Here is an 18,810-nt window from a genome sequence, read left to right as displayed (position 1 = left end):
CAGATCTTTATTATTTTGGCGCTGCTGACATAATCTTAAAAGCGTGGTTTCGCGAATGGTATAGAGATTGATTATACCAAATGTAAACAAACGTTTTGTATAGATCTTATCAAAGGATAAGACTGTTATTTAACGTTGTACTATAGTGTATTTTTAGTTTGTTACCATGTCCAAAGATTATCAATCACTAAATAGATTCATAAAAGATGGTGTTAAACAGATTAGAACACCTTTTAAATTAGATGATGATTTATTAGATATATGTCAAGATACTTATGATAATGATTCAAAACATTTAAATCCACGTGAATTATCAAGAATACTGAAAGAGGGTATGTATTGGAAAACTTTTGATATCATCTAGGAGCATTGGGACTAACTGTACTTCCACCCTCTAGTCAATTTAATACTTGATAAAGCGTATCATAGATATTATTCAACTGAATCAATAACTCAAATTACTGAACAAATTATAAATATAAGGAATGAAGAAATACTTGATAATGAAGAATTTCTTCAATTTTTTAAAGATTTAGAATTACCAATAAATTTACAATCTGATTATAAATTATATTCATTAGGTGATTTAATTGAACAAATTTTAACATTACCAGAAATTGATACATCATCATCAAAGAAGATATCAAATTTAAATAAATTAAAATATGATGAATATAATAACAAGAGAATTCAACTTATTACTAAAATACAAAAACTTCAACAATTGAAAGAAGAAACTCAATTATTGAAAAATTATAATGAATTATTGAATATAAAATTAAATGGTGGTGATGGAATTAATAGTAATATAAGGCAAAATACATTACACAAGAATAATACTGAATTATCAAATGAAATAACAAAATTAAAAATTAATTTACAAAGATTTCAAACATTTGATAAAAACAAGAAAGAAAAATTTCAAAAAATATTAAAAAATGAATATCCTTAATGATCAACTACGATATAATTTGATATAATTTAGAAAAAAAGATTATAATACAATCCAATTTTGTTTGAAATAGATTTTTATATTAATATTTAATGCCCAAATAATTTATAAACACAATTTTTAATTAATAAATACCTTAATCAAACAAACCGAAACCCATATCATCATCGGATTCTTCTTTAGCTTCTTCAGCTTTTTCTTCTTCAGCAGCTTCTTCAGCACCACCAGCAGCAGCGGAAGCAGCTGGAGCAGCACCAGCACCACCAGTTGGAACTGAAGCTAATTTGCTTGAACCTTCAGCAATAACTTCATCAATGGTTTTACCTTCTAATGAAGTTAATAAAGTTGAAATTCTTGATTCTTCAACTTCTGAACCAACAGTTTCTAAAACTTCTTTAATATCAGCAGCTGATGGAGTAGTGTTACCACCTTGGATTAATAATAAGTAAGCAGCTAAGTATTTCATTTTGACGTATGATGAATTAGAATAATCACTTTTAAGCTATAATATGCAGACTATTCTTTGATTTATTTCAAAAACAGCTTATTTTAGTTTACTATACTATGTTTGATTAATTGAAATTTACCAGAATACATTCGATGCTCTGCTGGAGAGAATTCGTGAAAAAAAAAACTTGAGTTCCGGGGTATGCTGATCATGTGATCCTTACATAGTTAAGAGATTGTTTGCGTACCCTCGAATTTGATTATTTGTGACAGTCACAGTTGAAAAGAATTCAACATCTGAACACCAACAAATAATTTTAAAATCACGTGAATGAAAAAATAAAGAAATTCGCGAATTCGCGAATTTGCGAATGAAAAAATCGCGAAAATAATTTGTGATTTGTAATCAGTGACATAAGCGATGAGGGTTCCGCGAATTTTGACAAAAAATTTAAGCATGTAGTATATAGATTATCTATTATCTAGTAGAGAAATACACTCCGAAGGTTATTGATCCAACGTGATATAAATAACTAGATTAATTCCAATATGCGTCAAAAAAGAGCTAAAGCCTACCGTAAACAAATGCTTGTTTACAACCATACATTTAAATTCAGGGAACCATATCAAATCATTGTTGATGAACAATTAGTATTAACTGCAGAGAAACAATCATTTGATTTAGCAAAAGGTTTAACTAGAACTGTTCAAGCTGAAGTTAAACCAAGTAAGTAAAATGATGTTAATAGGTTTTGAGGGGGAAAAACAAATTATTAACAAAACACATAGTGATTACTCAATGTTGTGTTCAAGCATTATATAAAGAAAATAATCAACCAGCTATTGAATTAGCAAGAACATTCGAACGTCGTCGTTGTAATCATGATCCTAAAGATCCATTACCACCACATGAATGTATCAAATCAATTGTGATAATAAATAATCAAAATAAACATAGATATATAGTTGCATCAGAAAATGAACAATTACGTTGGAGTTTAAGAAAAATCCCAGGTATTCCATTAATTTATATGAATAGATCAGTTATGGTTATGGAACCTTTAAGTAAAGCAAGTGCTCAAGTTAGTAATAATATGGAATCAGCTAAATTAACAAAAGGATTAAATTCTGTTGGTGGTGATGAAAATAAAAATGAATTAAATGATTCAAATAAATTATTGAAAAAGAAAAGAGGTCCACAAGAACCAAATCCATTAAGTATTAAAAAGAAGAAACCAGAAAATAATAATAACAATAATAAGAATAATAATGATAATGAAGGACAAAAAAAGAAGAGAAGAAGAAAACATAAGAAACATGGAGAAGGTGAAGTAGAAGGTGAAACAGAATCTAAAGAATCAGAACCAAAAACCAATGATTCAGTATCGGAAAAAGCTGAAGAAAAGAATGATGAAACATCAGATTAAAGTGGAAAACATATCACATACTTAGAGAAAGATAAGGATCAGAACAAGATCTTTTTTTGTATAATAAAATGTTAAATTAATTATATTTAATTCATGGACCCCGTAAATCGAAGGAAATGACCGGAATTCGCAATATCTCGAAACTTTAATTACCTGGTATAGATTTCAATTTGAGTATTAAACTTAGGTGAAATCAAAGTGTTTCTTATCAAGATTCATTAAGATGCTTAGATTAAGAAATTTAACTCTTCAGGGGACAAGGTTATACTCCACTATACCCAAACCAGAAATTCCAAAGACTCAACAAGAAGCAAATCCAACATCAACACCAACATCAACAAAACCATTAAGTCAAAGAGAACAAATTACAAATAGACAAAGAATAGAATTAGCTCAAAATGGGATTAAAGATATATTCGAAGGGTTCTTAACAAGTGAAGAATCATATGATCCGATTGATACTAAACCAATCATGGCAAATCCTCCATTATATATTAATTTAAGTGAATTTCAAAGACAACAAGTTCGTGAAGAATTAGATAAAAGATCAAGACAAAATTGGAATAAATTAACTTCAGATATGAAAAAAATGTCATATTTTCATTCATATGGTAATTATGGACCAAGAGAAGATTTAAGTAATAATTGGAATAAATTAATAGCACCAGAAGATTTACCATTTAAAATTCCATCAATTTCTAAAATTGCTAAATTACCAAGTGAAAAAATTCATAAATTAGATGAAGTTGATTTAGAACAAGTTTCACCTAAAAGAATTGAAAATTGGAATAAAATGACAAGAAGATTAGATCCATTTACTAAAAGTATTGTTTATATTGCTGCATTAGTTAGTCTTTATGCATTATATAATGATAAAATGATGGAAAAAGAAGGTAAAATTCCAGATTATGAAGAATTAGAAAATATACCTGAAAGTTCATTAGTTTTAATTGATTTGAAAAGGGAACAAGAATTAGCAGATTTAAAAACAAAACAAGAACAAAGTGAAGTTAAAAATCAAAATAAAAAATGGTATTATTTATGGTTGAAATGATAAAATTAATAAAAAATATACATTGTAAATAAAACTACGATTTAATGAATATATATAATATTATGCATGATTTCCTTTAAAGCTTTTTGTATTTAGTACATAATTAAGTTTCAAAAATGACGTTAAAATTTCTTCTCTATAAAATGACATGATATGGGGGTCGTTTGTTCGTGATATTATATTTTCTTGTACCTCTTCCTTCGTAGCTAAACTCTTCTCTCCCTTCTCTCTCTCTCTCTTTTATTCTTCCATTTCATCATCATCTTCATTATCCATTAAATCATCAGCCCAACTTTTTTCCACAGTTTCTCTAACTCTTTTAGCATATTGAGAAGTATGATCTTTATATAAATTAGCAGCTTCAACATTAGCAGGAGATGAAATGTTTGGATCATTTAATAAAGATTGTACACTTGTTAAAATAGATGCAACATCAAAAGTTGGAGACCATCTATTTTGTAAAATATCAAGACATAATTCACCACTTGCATAAACATTTGGATGAAACATTGTACTCAAGAATTTAACTTGTGGAGGTTTATTTGGATATTGTTCATCAAAGTTTATACTTAATCTAAAAGTTCCATCTTCAAAAGGTGTATCGGCTGGTCCTATAATGATTGCATTCCATATCATAACGTTATCGGTTAATGGTGATGCAGAAACCCCATCAGGAGGATCTTGTTGGATACGCTAGCACTGTGTTAGTCCATGGAAAACTAAATTTCACGATAAAAATAGTATACCTACTTTAAGATCTCTCATGAGTCTTCTTCTAGCTGGTGTGGACATTTCGATGGGTTTTGTACTTTTTGTGTGTGCTTTCTAATCAGATAATATTGGTCAAATGGTGGCCAGATACGCTATGAACTCCGTTGTTTTTTTGTTGTAGTGTGTAGTCTTTCCTTTGGTGAAATTACCCGATAGTTATTGATCCTTTGAGCAGCGTAATACTGTGTAATACCTTATAATACCTTGTAAAACCTTTTGTAAACCCACTAAAATCGATTTGAATTTTGATTTTTTGTTGATGTTTATTTGAAAAAATCCACTTGCCACTGAAAAACCCGAAATTCGCGATCCTTTTGAGATTCGGTGATTTGAATTTTGATTTAAATGAGTCAAAAGTTTGGAGATTTTGGTTTGCTTTGGAAGTTGAATTCAGGTGCTTTTGAAGGTGATACTGCTGTTGGTGATACTACTGGTGCTTATAGCTGTTCTGCTCATATTCTGCTCATATACTGCCTTTTTTCCGCAGGTTGAAAAGGTTGGAAATCACTATACTCCATTACTCCATAAATATTCATAAATATTCATAAATATTCATAAATATTCATAAATATTCACAAAGAAGATTAAATATTCATATATATCATGATAAGGGCAAGGATACCCATAAAATTGAACAATTTACAATCAACAAAACAATGTTTTAGTACAAAAAATCCAATTTCTTCTGCTCAAGATTTGAAAACTGAAGAAATTAATATTACAACACCACCAAATTTTAATCAATATCATGAAAATATTCATTCAATAGCTAGTCATTTATCTGACTTGGGTCCATACCCTCAACATTCTCAATATTTGAACCCACAACATTATTATCAAAATACTGTCTTGATGAATTGGGCCCAAAGAACTCCACATCCAGTTACTTTAAGACAATTAGCAGCTTTTGGTAAGGCATTAAACGAGGAAAAAATTATATCAAGTGCAAATTTTGTTAGATTAGAATTACCAATTAGAATCGCATTGATTTTAAGAGATTTACAAGATTTACCATTTAATGTTGTTAATAATTTCCATTTAGCAAAAGTTTATGAATCTTATTATGACATTTTTGATCGTTTTAGGAAAATCCCCCAGATTAAAACTATCCAGGATAATAATGAATTTTGTAAAACATTGGAAAATGTCTTGACAGATATAAATTTATTAAATTTACCAAATTTAATGATGGGTGCATTAGAATGTAGAATTTTAGATGCAATGCCACCAAATCAATTAGATGAATTAGTTTCTTCATTATTAAGAGCAAGAATTTCAAGAAGATTAATTTTGGAAGAACATTTATCATTAACTAAAAATTTCAATTCAAATCCAAATTCTCCAAGATCTCATATTGGTGATATTTTTTTCAAATGTTCAGCAAAAGAACATTTACAAATTAGTGCAACAAATGCAGCACAATTTATTTCATCAATTTATCCAAATGTTAAATCACCAAAATTAATAATTGAAGGTGAAAAACAATTAAGTTTCCAATTTTTAACATCTCATTTACATTATCTTTTTGGAGAAATTTTAAGAAATTCATATGAAGCAACAGTTAAACAATTTTTAAAAACAAGTTCTCATCCAGAATTAGAAACACCACCACCTATCAAGGTTACAATCATTGAAAATAAAGATCATGTTGCCTTCAGATTTAGTGATCAAGGTGGTGGGATTGATATTAAACCAATCAATAAAATTTGGTCATTTGGTAAATCTTCAAATGCAGCAAGAGAATCATTAGCAAATTTCCATAAATTACCAAACTTGGAATTAGAAACACATTATAGTAAACCATTAAATGTTAACAAACGACGTCAATCATTAATGCAAACTTCGATTGGAGGGATTGATAATAACATTATCAAAGAAACTACATTGATTGATTTGATTCAAAGACCAGCGTCATATAAATTAGGCCTAGGACTGGCAATGTGTAAGACTTATGCAGATTATTGGAATGGGGATTTAGTTATGCATTCTTTAAATGGGTTTGGAACAGATACTTATTTGAAACTGGGTAAATTATCTCATGCCAGTGATAAATCACAATTACATAGAGCATGATCCTAAATTAAATACTATATAAAAAAACATTTTAACTTATGACAATTTTATGACATTTTATATTCAAACAAAGATCAAGAATTCAAGAATTTTTGTAGTTTATATAATTTTCAATTTCCAGTATAAAATAAATCAAATTTATTGGTTCAAATATTCGCGATTTAAATTGTAGTTTTAAATTGAAGTTCAAATTACCAACAAATCAACAAAAATTAAACAATAAAAACACAGTCAAAATACGAATAAACCCAGCACAATGCCAAAGAAAGGTGAGTATATTATCAGATATCCCATACCAAGATCATCTTCATAGTGGATCGTTTACTAACAGTCTTTTTTGATCCAGGAATATCCATTTCTTCGCTTCTGGGGAAACAATCGGATGACATTATACCAATAACAAGTGAAGAAATGAGCCCGCCAGAAAGAAGAACAAGAAGTAAAATCAATGAAGAAATTCATGAAGTCATTGAAGTTGATGATGATACTGAAGATGAAGAGGAAGCTCCGTTGCAGTTGACAAAGGATAGTTTTGAACAAGGTTCACCAGCTGGTAAGATTGATATAAAGTCTATTCTATCTAGTAATGATGTTAAAGAGAAGGAAAAGGAAAAAGAAAAGGATGATAAGAAGAAAGAGGAAGTCAAAGAAGAGAAAAAAGAAGAGAAGAAAGATGAAAAGAAGGATGGAAAGAAAGATGACAAAAAAGATGAAGTTCAAGATGGTAAAAGACTTGATAGTCTGTATACCGCACCAGCTAAAAGAGGTAGAAAACCTAGACAAGTTCAAAAGAAAGATGAAGAATCCGATAAGGATAAAGAAAAAGAGGTTAAACCTAAAAGAACTAGAGTGGCAAGAAAGAAAGTGGAACCAAAGAAAGAGGAGGATAAAAAGATCGAACAAAATGCTGATCAAAATAAGGATAAAGGTGATAATCAAAAGAATAATGATCCAAAACAACAAGTATCTCAAAATACCAATAAAGATGATAAACCTGATAAAAAAGAAGATCCTTTACCAGCTTCAACACCTATTAAACAAGATAAACCTATTGAACAACCTACTACAACTCCGAATGGGACTAAAATTTCAACAAGCAGTATAATATCATCAACAACAAATCCTCAGAATCCTCAAATCAGTAATCCATCAACACCAAGCTTAAATATCCCTGTACTTCAATCACAATCTTCATTCACACCAAGTTCAAATCCAAATCCAAATTCAAGTTCTAAACCAATAAAACCAAATGATATTAAAAATTTAATGAATAATGATGATACAAATCCATCAAATACACCTTTGCAATTTCATCATCAAACTTTCCCACCACCACCACCAATTCTAGAACCAAAACCACAATTATTACCATCAATGTTAAATCAAAATGAAGGACAAATAACGTTTGATATTAAAACAGGACAACAACAACAACCAAAAGAAACAAAATCTAAACCTAAACAAACTAAGAAATCTGATACTACAAAAACTAAACCAGTTAAAAATGGAACAAATAATAACACAAATACTACTACTACTAATAATAATAAAAAGAAGAATGATTCTAAAAAAACTGAAGTTACACCAATACCATTAACTCAAGATCAAATATTAAATCAAAATTTAATTAAACCAAATCCAAAATTAAATGAATCATTAGCATCACCAAAAATCATTGAAATTTCTAAAAATTCAACAAAATCAAATCCATCAAGTCCATCAACAAATAAAGATAAAGATGAAAAATTATCATCAAGATCTCCAATCCAACCAGATTCCTCCAAAAATGAACCACCAATAATTGCACTTCATGTTCCTTTAAAACCAACAAAACCATCAGAAACTCAAGAAACAGGTGCAACTCAAGTTGTTTTCAATATTTTAAAAATGGCTGAAGATAAATATGGATATAGAAATTTACATCCAGAATTAACAAAATTTCAATTAGATTTATTACAAGATGATGATATAGATGATGATATGGATGATGATGAAGATGAAGAAGAATTAGTACCCCAACAACAGGCACCTCAAGCCCCACAAGCTCCACAAGTCCCTGTAGATGGACGTAAATTACAAAAAGGTAAACCTAAGATTGGACAATATGATAAAGAAGATCCTTTTATTGATGATAGTGAAATGATTTGGGAAGAACAAAGAGCTTCAACAAAAGATGGATTTTTTGTTTTTTATGGTCCATTAATTGAAGATGGTAAAAATGCAAAAATTGAAAAAGCTGATGGTACAATTAAAAGAAGTAGGAAAAGAGTTGCTGGTACTACAAATTTACAAAATCAAAATCAAGGTCAAGTTAAGAAAAGAAATGTTGGTGGGAATAGTAATAATAATAATAATAATACAAGTGGGAGTGGAAGTGGTAATACTCAAGGAAATGGGAAAAGTACTACACCAAAATTAGTTCCCATTGCACCTGCAGCTCAAGGTAATATTGATATAGCACCAAAAGTTTAAGTTAAAAGAGACAGTAATAAATTCATTAATCATTTGTATTTAATTAGGGGATTATATTTAAGTAAATTTTCTATTTAATTTTGTGAGCCATTGTAAGCTATCTATTAGTTTTATTCTTGTTGTTGTTGATTATTGACTATTTCTTTAATGAATCAATAGCTAATTTTAAAAAATCAATATTAACACTTGGATCTTGAATTTTTAAATCATCATCTAATAAACTTAATTTCTTTTCGACAATCTCAATAATTTCTTTAATCTTATCTTTTGGGAATTTTGAATTAATACCAATTAATAAATTTAAATAACTTAATAAAATTTTAAAATTTGATTCATTTAATTCAATAGTTTTAGAAGATTCTGATGAAATAAAATTTTCATCAATTGATTCTCTAATTAATGTATAAATATCATCAATTCTTGATTGGTTCAATTCAATATAATGTAATTGTCTTTTTGGCAATGGAGGAGGTTGTTTCCCTTCATTTAAATTTGTTTTACTTAGATCTGATGATAATGAATCCAATTCATCTTTTTGAACCTTGTTTTCCAAGTCTAAAGGTTTAACCCTCAAAATCAAATCTTTTAAAATTGGAATCATTGCAATCTTAGAATTTGGATAAGGTGACATTGTTAAAGTATCAATTAAAAAATCATATCTTATACATTCATCAATCATAGTTAATACTCTTGTTAATAATGTGAAAATAACAATTCTTAATGTAGGTTTTGAATCTAAAGTTGAAGCAAAATAAATTAAAATTTGTAAAAATAAAATTAATTGATAATTTGGAATTTTTATGAAATCTTCAGGTGTTGATTTTACAATTGAAACCCAATTCCAAAAAATTATTGAATCTAAATTACCTAATCTTTGAAAATTTGATGATATTAAACCTGGAGAAATTAATCTAATTGTAATTGGTATTGATTCATAAATTTTAATTGGTAATAATTTTGAAATTTCCTTAGTATATTGAGTTATGAAGAGTAATAACCCACCTTGATTCATTGGAATTTTTTCCATTTTGGGGTTAAACAAGTATGAAATTTTATCATTAAGTGAAATTTTTAATAATTCTTGAATTTTATCATCATTTGATAATTTTGAATCAATTTTGGAAAACATTTCAATTGATGATTTTTTCAACTGGTCAAATTCTAATTCTAAATCAATATCAAAACTTAATGCTAATTGTGTAACTCTTGAAAATAAACCTCTTGAACTTGTAAATAATTCTTCATCAGTTTCATTTGTTGGTGGTAATATACCAGAATTTTTCAATTGTAAAGATTTAAATAATTCACATGATAAATCTAAAGCAACATTTTTAAAAGATAATTCAGAAATTTGAGTTAAATAACTTTTTAATAATTGTCTTTGTAAATAATTTTCATCAGATTCAATTTTAAAAGCTTCTTGCTCATTAATTTTATGTAATTCCATGAAATTTGTTGGTTTTAATGGTGGAATATAATCTCTTGCAAATGAATATAATCTTCTAATAACAAATCTATAGTTCAGAAATTTATCAAAATAAGTTATTGCCATATTTAATAATGAAGTTATAGCCATTGAAAGGAATCTTGAAGGATAAATAGTATTAATTCTTTTGAGAGAAGTTGACATTAATTCAACTAAAGTATGTAGTTTAACATCAAGAATTCTTGAAGTTTTCTCATCAGCTGTTGGATCATCATTTAAGGCAAAGCTGGAAATCAATTCAGTAGTTTTAAGGAAAATTTCCTTTGGATTACCAAATTTTGCCAATAATTCAAAATTTTTCATTATAATTTTAATTAATTCAGTATCATCTAATAGTGAACCCTGGTAATCAAATTCATTTGAATTATAAAAATTTAGGAATAATTCAGGTAAATCCCAACCAATTTCTTGTAATAAGATGATATCATTTGAAAAAATATCATATAATTTCTTCAAGATTAAAATTTTATCATCATCATTATAAATTGAAGGATCAGACAAGTAAAAATCTAATAAAGTAGCATATGAAATATAATCTTTTGTTGATTCCAATTCAATTAAAGCAGATTCGAAATACTCAATGATTGTGGTGACTGATGGCGGTTGATCTAAATGTTCTACCTCTGTGGTGGAGCTATTAGTCTCTGTGTCAGACATGGTTGATTGATTGATTGATGGTTGAGTAAATTGATCAATTGTTGATAGCACCTAACAATATAATTTTGATGATGTTTATATTGGGTACAAAATAATATGATAATAATATTGATTATGTAAGTGATGATGTAATCAAAAATTTGAAATCCGGGTAAAATTTAAAAATCATTGATGACATAATCGATTATATAATCTTGATTTTTTTTAAATTCGCGAAAAAGCGCGAAAATATTTTTTTTTTCCGTTCAATTGAAAAAGTCATACACAGAAATTGATGAAACACTAATAAAATTGAATGGCAAATAATTGATATTTATATTTATTCCATAGTATAACTATTAGCTTTCAATATGTCTGAAGAATTGGAAGAACATCAACCAACAATCATCATCAACGGGAACCTTGATGATATAGATGATAATCAATACGATCATGAAGAATCTGAAAATGAAGAATTAGTTCAAGATGAAGCACAAGATCAATCAGGTAAAAAAACTGTTAGTTTTGATGTCTTGGATGATAAAGAAGAAGCTGAATTAAGACAAAAAGAATTCGAAGAAGGTGGTGGTTTACCTGAACAACCTGAAAATCCAGATTTTACTAAATTAACACCATTATCTCCAGAAATTATAAATAGACAAGCAACTATTAATATTGGTACTATTGGTCATGTCGCTCATGGTAAATCAACTGTGGTTAAAGCTATTTCTGGAATTCAAACTGTTCGTTTCAAAGATGAATTAGAACGTAATATTACTATTAAATTAGGTTATGCAAATGCAAAAATTTATAAATTAGATGATCCAAATGTTGATGAAACAACATCATATAAATCATTTAGTTCAGATCGTGAAATTCATCCAAAATGTGACTTACCAGGTGTTGAATCTCGTTATAATTTAGTACGTCACGTTTCATTCGTTGATTGTCCAGGTCATGATATTTTAATGAGTACCATGTTGTCAGGTGCAGCAGTTATGGATGCTGCTTTATTATTAATTGCAGGTAATGAATCATGTCCACAACCTCAAACTTCAGAACATTTAGCAGCTATTGAAATTATGAAATTAAAACATGTTATTATTTTACAAAATAAAGTTGATTTAATGAGAGAAGAATCTGCTTTAGATCATCAAAAATCAATTTTAAAATTTATTAGAGGTACTATTGCTGATGGTGCTCCAATTGTTCCAATTTCTGCTCAATTAAAATATAATATTGATGCAGTTAATGAATTTATTGTTAAAACTATTCCAATCCCTCCAAGAGATTTCACTGCTTCACCAAGATTAATTGTTATTCGTTCATTTGATGTTAATAAACCAGGTGCAGAAATTGATGATTTAAAAGGTGGTGTTGCAGGTGGTTCTATCTTAAATGGTGTTTTCAAATTAGGTGATGAAATTGAAATTAGACCAGGTATCGTCACCAAGGATGATAATGGTAAAATTCAATGTAAACCAATTTTTTCAAATATTGTTTCATTATTTGCTGAACATAATGATTTAAAATTTGCTGTACCAGGTGGGTTAATTGGTGTTGGTACAAAAGTTGATCCAACTTTATGTAGAGCTGATCGTCTTGTTGGTCAAGTTGTTGGTGCTAAAGGTCATTTACCAAGTATTTATACAGATATTGAAATTAATTATTTCTTATTACGTCGTTTATTAGGTGTTAAAACTGAAGGTCAAAAACAAGCAAAAGTTCGTAAATTAGAAGCTAATGAAGTTTTAATGGTTAATATTGGTTCTACTGCTACTGGTGCTCGTGTTATTGCAGTTAAAGCTGATATGGCAAGATTACAATTAACTTCCCCTGCTTGTACTGAAGTTAATGAAAAAATTGCTCTTTCAAGACGTATTGAAAAACATTGGCGTTTAATTGGTTGGGCTACTATTAAAAAAGGTACAACTTTAGAACCTGTTAATTAGATAAACCCCAAACAAAGAAAAAAGAGAAAAAAAAATGCATAATGACCAAATATAAATAAACAACATTTTTGAAGAGATTTTTCTTTTGTAAATTTTGAGCTTATAGATATTTATTGTATACTACAGAAATTAATAAAAACATTTTAATTGACAATCTTATATTTCATAAATTTCATACATTATACATAACTATGTTATATAGTCACTATTAAATTAAATATTTGCTTGAGCAAAAGTTTCAGAAGCTAAAAATTTTGGGAATGAATCAAATTCTAATAATTTTAAAATATGTACACCAACAGCTTCAAACAATGGAAATAGTTTATGTAATAATACCAAAGATCTTGATAATTCTGATTGTGTTGGAGTTTTTGGGCCTTTATTAACACTTGAAGTAGTTGTATTTTTAACATCAATTGATAAATTTTTATTATTTAATAATCTGGTCTTCTTCATTGGGTTTAAACTTGAATTTAACATTGCAGCTGATGAATTTGTCAAGATGTTTGATGTTTGTTCAATTATTGGTGATTTTCCTGGGATATAAACTGGTTGTGGTTGTGATGGTAAATTCATTGAATCATCTATTGGTGAATCAATTGATTGGTTGAATGATGAAGCTAATGGAGAATTTGGATGAATCATCATACTTGCAATTTTTTCTCTTATATCATGATTTAAATTTAATTGATATGGTGCTCCAATAGAAATATATGATGAATAAATATCATAAGCTGTTGATAAACATTCATTAATTAATTTAACAACTGCACTCTTAGCAGCATGTTTAAATTTTATTGAATCATCATGAGTAGAATTTTCAATTTTTTGTTTTGATTGTTCTTGTTTTTGCATTTCAATAACATTTTTTAAAATTGTCATTTTTTTATTAAAATGTTTAATTGATAAATAAACTTCTAAATTTTCTGAACAAAATTCCTTTTCAAGATGATTTCTAAATAAATATCTGATACCAGGATCTGCTAATACTTTTTTCAATGTTAATGGTTCTGTAGTTGGTTTAATCATTGGTTTCTTAGGTTCTTCTTCTAATGATTCATCACTACTATTATTACCTCCATCAATATTTAATGCTTGATTACTTAAAATTAAACTTGATGAAGCAGGTTTCATAATTTCTTCATCATTTGAAACAATTAATGATCTTTTAGTTTTATTCCAATTTGAAATTTCCCAACCTAATTTACTTAATGTAAAAAATGAAGTTTTCAAAGGTAAGAATTTCTTTTTGGGATTTTTGGAAATTGAAATTGAAGTTGATGGTGATAAACTAATTGGTTCAATTAATCCATATTTATAGAAAAGATTGAGGATATTTGTTGCTTCATGTGGATACATAATATCTGTACAGTCCATAAGCCATTGCCATGCAGCTTTTGCATTAAAACAATATTCAATATTTATATTTTGTTTTTCACCAAATTTATAATCTTTATATAATCTAACACCTTTATTTGAAACATAATATTGAATATGAGAATCTGATTCAGGATTTGTGAAAAAATTATGTGCTAATGGAGATTCTCTAATTTTTGGTTTCTTGTTGTTGACAGAATTTAATAAATTTGGAACTTTTGATGATGATGATGATTGTTTTGATGGTTGTTCAATAGTGGAATTACTATCTTTTAAATTAAAATTTAAAACATCATTAACGTTAAAATTTGAAAAATCAAAATCATCATCATTATCTAATTTTTCATCTGATGATGGAATAGTATCATGAGGATTTGTTGATTTCCAAACATTTGGATAATTCCCTAAAAATTTTAAAAATAATAAATGAATAAAATATTCTGAGAAAACTATAGTATCTGTAATAGCACTTCTTTCGAAAATGAAAAGATCCATTGAATTAAGAGTTGATTTAATAACATTTGGATAATTTGAATTTTTAAAACCTAGGTATTTACAATACGATTGAATAATTGCAACACCTTTTGGAGTTGGTTGAAGTAAAACTTTTGCCTTTGGTTCAGATCTTGTTCTATCAGCTGGAGTATGTATAAGTTTAGCATTCATGAATTTTTTAACCAATGATAGGGCTAAATCACCTTTAATACTATGACTAAGTACTTTGCTAGTTGTTGAAGATTCCACACTTAGAGATAAATCAGCCATTTTGTCAATAATTTCTTGTAATGTAAAAGTGAAAGGAGCTGATTTACTTAGGAAATTAACTTTTGATTTAGAATTTGGTTTTTCTTGTAAATTTAAACAAATCATTGTTAGGGCAAATATATTTTTCAAATCTTTTGTAAATATTGAACCATTTGGAGTTCTATCAATTTTCTTAGAAACAGCTTCATGAAGAGTTAATTTGGTATGATCTTGCACCTGTGGTGTTTGAAAGCTAACATGATAATGAGTTGACATAACGGTGGTCATAATGGTAGTCTTGTGATGATGAGTATTAAGTATCAAATATATTAAAAATATGAATATGTTAAAATATCAAGAAATAACCTTTAATTTATGAAATATATTTATTGATTTCAACTTGGTTTCATAACTTGACACACAGCTTATAACAACTTCTTTGTTGAGTAAAGAAACAACATAACAAACCTCAAGAACGTAACAACATAGTTTAAATATAATGCACAATAATTAATCTCATCGTAAAACCAAAATATGCCATTAATTTTAGTGACAATTTCAAATGTTTTCTCAATGTTTCAAGTTAAAACTGTCATTGTTTTGTCTTAATTGGGACATCAATCAAGTTTTTTCCAAACCAACTTGCGTGGAATTCGCGGAAAAGTCGCGAATAAAATTTCAATATTTCGTAGCCCCATTTCAACTAAATCAGACGAAGGCTGAAGAACAGGATGTGTTATGTAGTGTCAAGGGTTTGATTGCGGTCTGTATATGGTATTTATTGAGACGTGGGAAAGCAGCGTATGTTGTAGTGAAAATTCCGAGTTGAAAGGGTTAAAAATGGCTATGATTATAGTCGATAAAGCATAGTATCTGAGACATTCAAAGATAGGAATTCATACAGATTTGAAGTTGTCATCTATTGATGATATGATTACTGTTTCTTGTGTATACTTGTGTTATTTGTGTTTATTCTCTTTGTTGATGTCCACATCTAAATATTTAATACCATCATGCATTTTCCATCGTCTGTCACGCGTAAATACTATAGATAAAGTTCAAGATCCCAAGATATATTAATCCAAGACTTTGTGGATCACTATAGATCTTGCATGAGAAAAATGGTACGATAATTATTATTATACCATTATACCAAATATCATAACAAAATAGACATTACTCTATGTGTATATTAATTCTATATGACTATAATCTTGTCCAAGATTTAACATTCTTATCAGAATCAACAATTAATCTTAATTCATCTAATGTTATTTCTAATTGCCACATCTTAGTTTCAACAGTATTATTTGAAAAATCAATACTTTTATTTGTCTTATTATTATTTGATGTTGATGATGATATTGATGATGTTAATAAATTTATTTTTTGTAAAAAAATCCAAGGTTCTTCACATTTTTCTTTTGACCAAATTTTAAAACCTGTATTTATTGAATTTATATTAAATATGGTACTTGATCTATTTTGATTTGTTGATTTGGATAATTGTAAGTATTCTTCATATGTTGTATTTAAATTTATCCAATTTATATCATTTTTAACAACTAATCTAGCTGCACATATAAGTAAAGAAATTTCAATTTCTGATAATGAATTTATAATTTTAATTATTGAATTCTTGGAATGATTATCTAAATATTTATTAAAATCTAAATCATTTAAAAATGGTTGTTGAGATGAAATTTTGGAAATTGGATATGTACAATGATTATAAAAATCTTTAAAATTATTAACAGTTAAATGATTATAAATGACAATTTTCCTTAATGATGAATCATTATTTATTAAATTTGTAACATATTCATTCCATTTAATTTCATAATCATTTGTTGGTTCATCAATACTTAAAATTTTTTCTGCAACAGAAACAAATTGACCCATGGGAAATTTAGGAAATTGAATCATTCTTTGTGAAAATCTACTTCGAACTCTTTTTTCAAACATATCTTTAACAGTAAATTTTGATGAAAAACATAAAGTTGTAATTGGTGTTGAACTATTTTCCACTAAATCAAATAGATTATATAATAATGTTTGTCTATTTGGACTTGCATAAACATCAACTTCATCAATTATGAAAATTATTGGTAATTTAATAAATTTTTGATCTGATTTTTCAGTTAATATATGTTTATCCAATATACTTAGTATATTGGCAAATGCTTCAGTAACTGATTTTTGTGCTAATAATTCATTATCATCTAAAGTTCTAATATTTATATGATATGCTCTAGAAATTTCTAAATCTAATTGTCTTGCAATTGATTTAACTGCAGATTTATCATCTTCTTGAGTAATACCAGATATTTTAATTAATAAAAAATCTTCATTTGTTTGTGAGATATTTGATCTTAATTGATCTAAAACTGAATTTAAAACTGCAGTTTTACCTGAATTCTTAGGACCAACCACTAAAGCTGATTGACTTTCATGATCTTTAATTGTAGATTCTAATAATTTATAAATATCTTGAAATTTTGATTCTAATCCATAAGGTATTCTATTTGATTTCCCAGTTAATTTTGAATATAATTTAACTTTTAAATTTACAATTTGCATTTCATTAATTTGATCAGTGGACCTATCAGGGAGATTCACTTCAAGTGTTTGATCTTGAGCATCGAAAAATTCATCATCATTATCATCATCATCATTATCATTATTATCATTATTTTCTTGTACATTATTCTTTTGAGTGGTTTCTGGTGTATCAATTATATGAGTTTCTTTTTCAATAGTTTCAGGTTCATCATCATTTGGATCAAGATGATAAATAGGTGTATCATTACTTATATTTGATTTCCCAAGAGCTTTCAAAGCATTAATATTTATGAAACGAGGTTGACTATCTTCATCATCTAAATCTTCATCATCATCTCGTATTTTGGTTAATTTTAGTTTATTAGTGACTATTGGATCATTATTTTCAGTTTCATCATCATCCAAATTTAAATGATATTCAGTAGTCTTTATAGATTGGTTAACATTTGATTCTAATTTTTGTTTCTTAGCTTGAGGTTCTTCTTTGACAGATTTTCTCTTTTCCACTTCACCAACACCATTACCCTTACCATTACCAACACCACCACCACTCTTCCTCTCACCAAGACTTCTAAACAATTTGATTCCCTTTAGCTTATTCTTTGGCTTGGACCCAGATATCAACTTATCAGCATCCACTGTTAAATTTGTCTTTCTAACTTCACCAAACTCCCCAGCAAAATCAGATTCTCTTTGCAAACGTTCCCTGTGTTCCTCCTCTGTCTCTGTCTGTCTCTTGCTCATCCTCAGTCTATCTTCTGCCTAACTTCTGCCTAACTTTTCCTTTGATTTCAATTCTGTTTAAATTTGTTTTCTTTTCAAACGTAAACAAACCGGAAAAACAAAAATTAAGCGCG

The 18,810-nt window shown here is 27.8% G+C and overlaps 11 protein-coding genes across 11 annotated transcripts; 6 read left to right on the top strand and 5 right to left on the bottom strand.

Moving 5' to 3' along the window:
- Positions 1 to 166: 166 nt before the first annotated feature.
- Positions 167 to 952, top strand: NKP1 (Nkp1p; the record flags this gene model as incomplete). The annotated part of the gene is made up of 2 exons (XM_011277260.1): positions 167 to 332; positions 492 to 952. 2 exons carry the CDS (start codon positions 167 to 169, stop codon positions 950 to 952), a joined length of 627 nt encoding a protein of 208 aa, XP_011275562.1.
- Positions 953 to 1,088: 136 nt separating this feature from the next.
- RPP2B (ribosomal protein P2) lies at positions 1,089 to 1,418 on the bottom strand (the record flags this gene model as incomplete). The annotated part of the gene is made up of 1 exon (XM_011277259.1): positions 1,089 to 1,418. The coding sequence occupies one exon, from the start codon at positions 1,416 to 1,418 to the stop codon at positions 1,089 to 1,091; it is 330 nt and encodes a 109-aa protein (XP_011275561.1).
- A 530-nt stretch (positions 1,419 to 1,948) lies between these two features.
- UTP23 (rRNA-binding ribosome biosynthesis protein UTP23) lies at positions 1,949 to 2,826 on the top strand (the record flags this gene model as incomplete). The annotated part of the gene is made up of 2 exons (XM_011277258.1): positions 1,949 to 2,126; positions 2,225 to 2,826. The coding sequence occupies 2 exons, from the start codon at positions 1,949 to 1,951 to the stop codon at positions 2,824 to 2,826; spliced, it is 780 nt and encodes a 259-aa protein (XP_011275560.1).
- Positions 2,827 to 3,049: 223 nt separating this feature from the next.
- On the top strand, positions 3,050 to 3,880 carry BN7_2199 (uncharacterized protein; the record flags this gene model as incomplete). The annotated part of the gene is made up of 1 exon (XM_011277257.1): positions 3,050 to 3,880. One exon carries the CDS (start codon positions 3,050 to 3,052, stop codon positions 3,878 to 3,880), a length of 831 nt encoding a protein of 276 aa, XP_011275559.1.
- Positions 3,881 to 4,120: 240 nt separating this feature from the next.
- On the bottom strand, positions 4,121 to 4,672 carry RAD6 (E2 ubiquitin-conjugating protein RAD6; the record flags this gene model as incomplete). Its single annotated transcript, XM_011277256.1, has 2 exons — positions 4,121 to 4,560; positions 4,627 to 4,672. 2 exons carry the CDS (start codon positions 4,670 to 4,672, stop codon positions 4,121 to 4,123), a joined length of 486 nt encoding a protein of 161 aa, XP_011275558.1.
- A 582-nt stretch (positions 4,673 to 5,254) lies between these two features.
- PKP2 (protein kinase PKP2) lies at positions 5,255 to 6,724 on the top strand (the record flags this gene model as incomplete). Its single annotated transcript, XM_011277255.1, has 1 exon — positions 5,255 to 6,724. The coding sequence occupies one exon, from the start codon at positions 5,255 to 5,257 to the stop codon at positions 6,722 to 6,724; it is 1,470 nt and encodes a 489-aa protein (XP_011275557.1).
- Positions 6,725 to 7,135: 411 nt separating this feature from the next.
- Positions 7,136 to 9,196, top strand: HPC2 (Hpc2p; the record flags this gene model as incomplete). The annotated part of the gene is made up of 1 exon (XM_011277254.1): positions 7,136 to 9,196. One exon carries the CDS (start codon positions 7,136 to 7,138, stop codon positions 9,194 to 9,196), a length of 2,061 nt encoding a protein of 686 aa, XP_011275556.1.
- Positions 9,197 to 9,332: 136 nt separating this feature from the next.
- BN7_2195 (YAP1-binding protein 1) lies at positions 9,333 to 11,339 on the bottom strand (the record flags this gene model as incomplete). The annotated part of the gene is made up of 1 exon (XM_011277253.1): positions 9,333 to 11,339. One exon carries the CDS (start codon positions 11,337 to 11,339, stop codon positions 9,333 to 9,335), a length of 2,007 nt encoding a protein of 668 aa, XP_011275555.1.
- Positions 11,340 to 11,689: 350 nt separating this feature from the next.
- Positions 11,690 to 13,270, top strand: GCD11 (translation initiation factor eIF2 subunit gamma; the record flags this gene model as incomplete). The annotated part of the gene is made up of 1 exon (XM_011277252.1): positions 11,690 to 13,270. The coding sequence occupies one exon, from the start codon at positions 11,690 to 11,692 to the stop codon at positions 13,268 to 13,270; it is 1,581 nt and encodes a 526-aa protein (XP_011275554.1).
- Positions 13,271 to 13,483: 213 nt separating this feature from the next.
- SST2 (GTPase-activating protein SST2) lies at positions 13,484 to 15,679 on the bottom strand (the record flags this gene model as incomplete). The annotated part of the gene is made up of 1 exon (XM_011277251.1): positions 13,484 to 15,679. One exon carries the CDS (start codon positions 15,677 to 15,679, stop codon positions 13,484 to 13,486), a length of 2,196 nt encoding a protein of 731 aa, XP_011275553.1.
- A 918-nt stretch (positions 15,680 to 16,597) lies between these two features.
- Positions 16,598 to 18,697, bottom strand: ORC4 (origin recognition complex subunit 4; the record flags this gene model as incomplete). Its single annotated transcript, XM_011277250.1, has 1 exon — positions 16,598 to 18,697. The coding sequence occupies one exon, from the start codon at positions 18,695 to 18,697 to the stop codon at positions 16,598 to 16,600; it is 2,100 nt and encodes a 699-aa protein (XP_011275552.1).
- Between the last annotated feature and the right edge of the window lie 113 nt (positions 18,698 to 18,810).

The sequence above is a fragment of the Wickerhamomyces ciferrii genome, contig 00049 (assembly GCF_000313485.1).
Source record: "Wickerhamomyces ciferrii WGS project CAIF00000000 data, strain NRRL Y-1031 F-60-10, contig 00049, whole genome shotgun sequence".
Classification (NCBI taxonomy): Eukaryota; Fungi; Ascomycota; class Saccharomycetes; order Phaffomycetales; family Wickerhamomycetaceae; genus Hansenula; species Hansenula ciferrii.
This window is presented reverse-complemented; position numbering and strand designations above follow the sequence as displayed.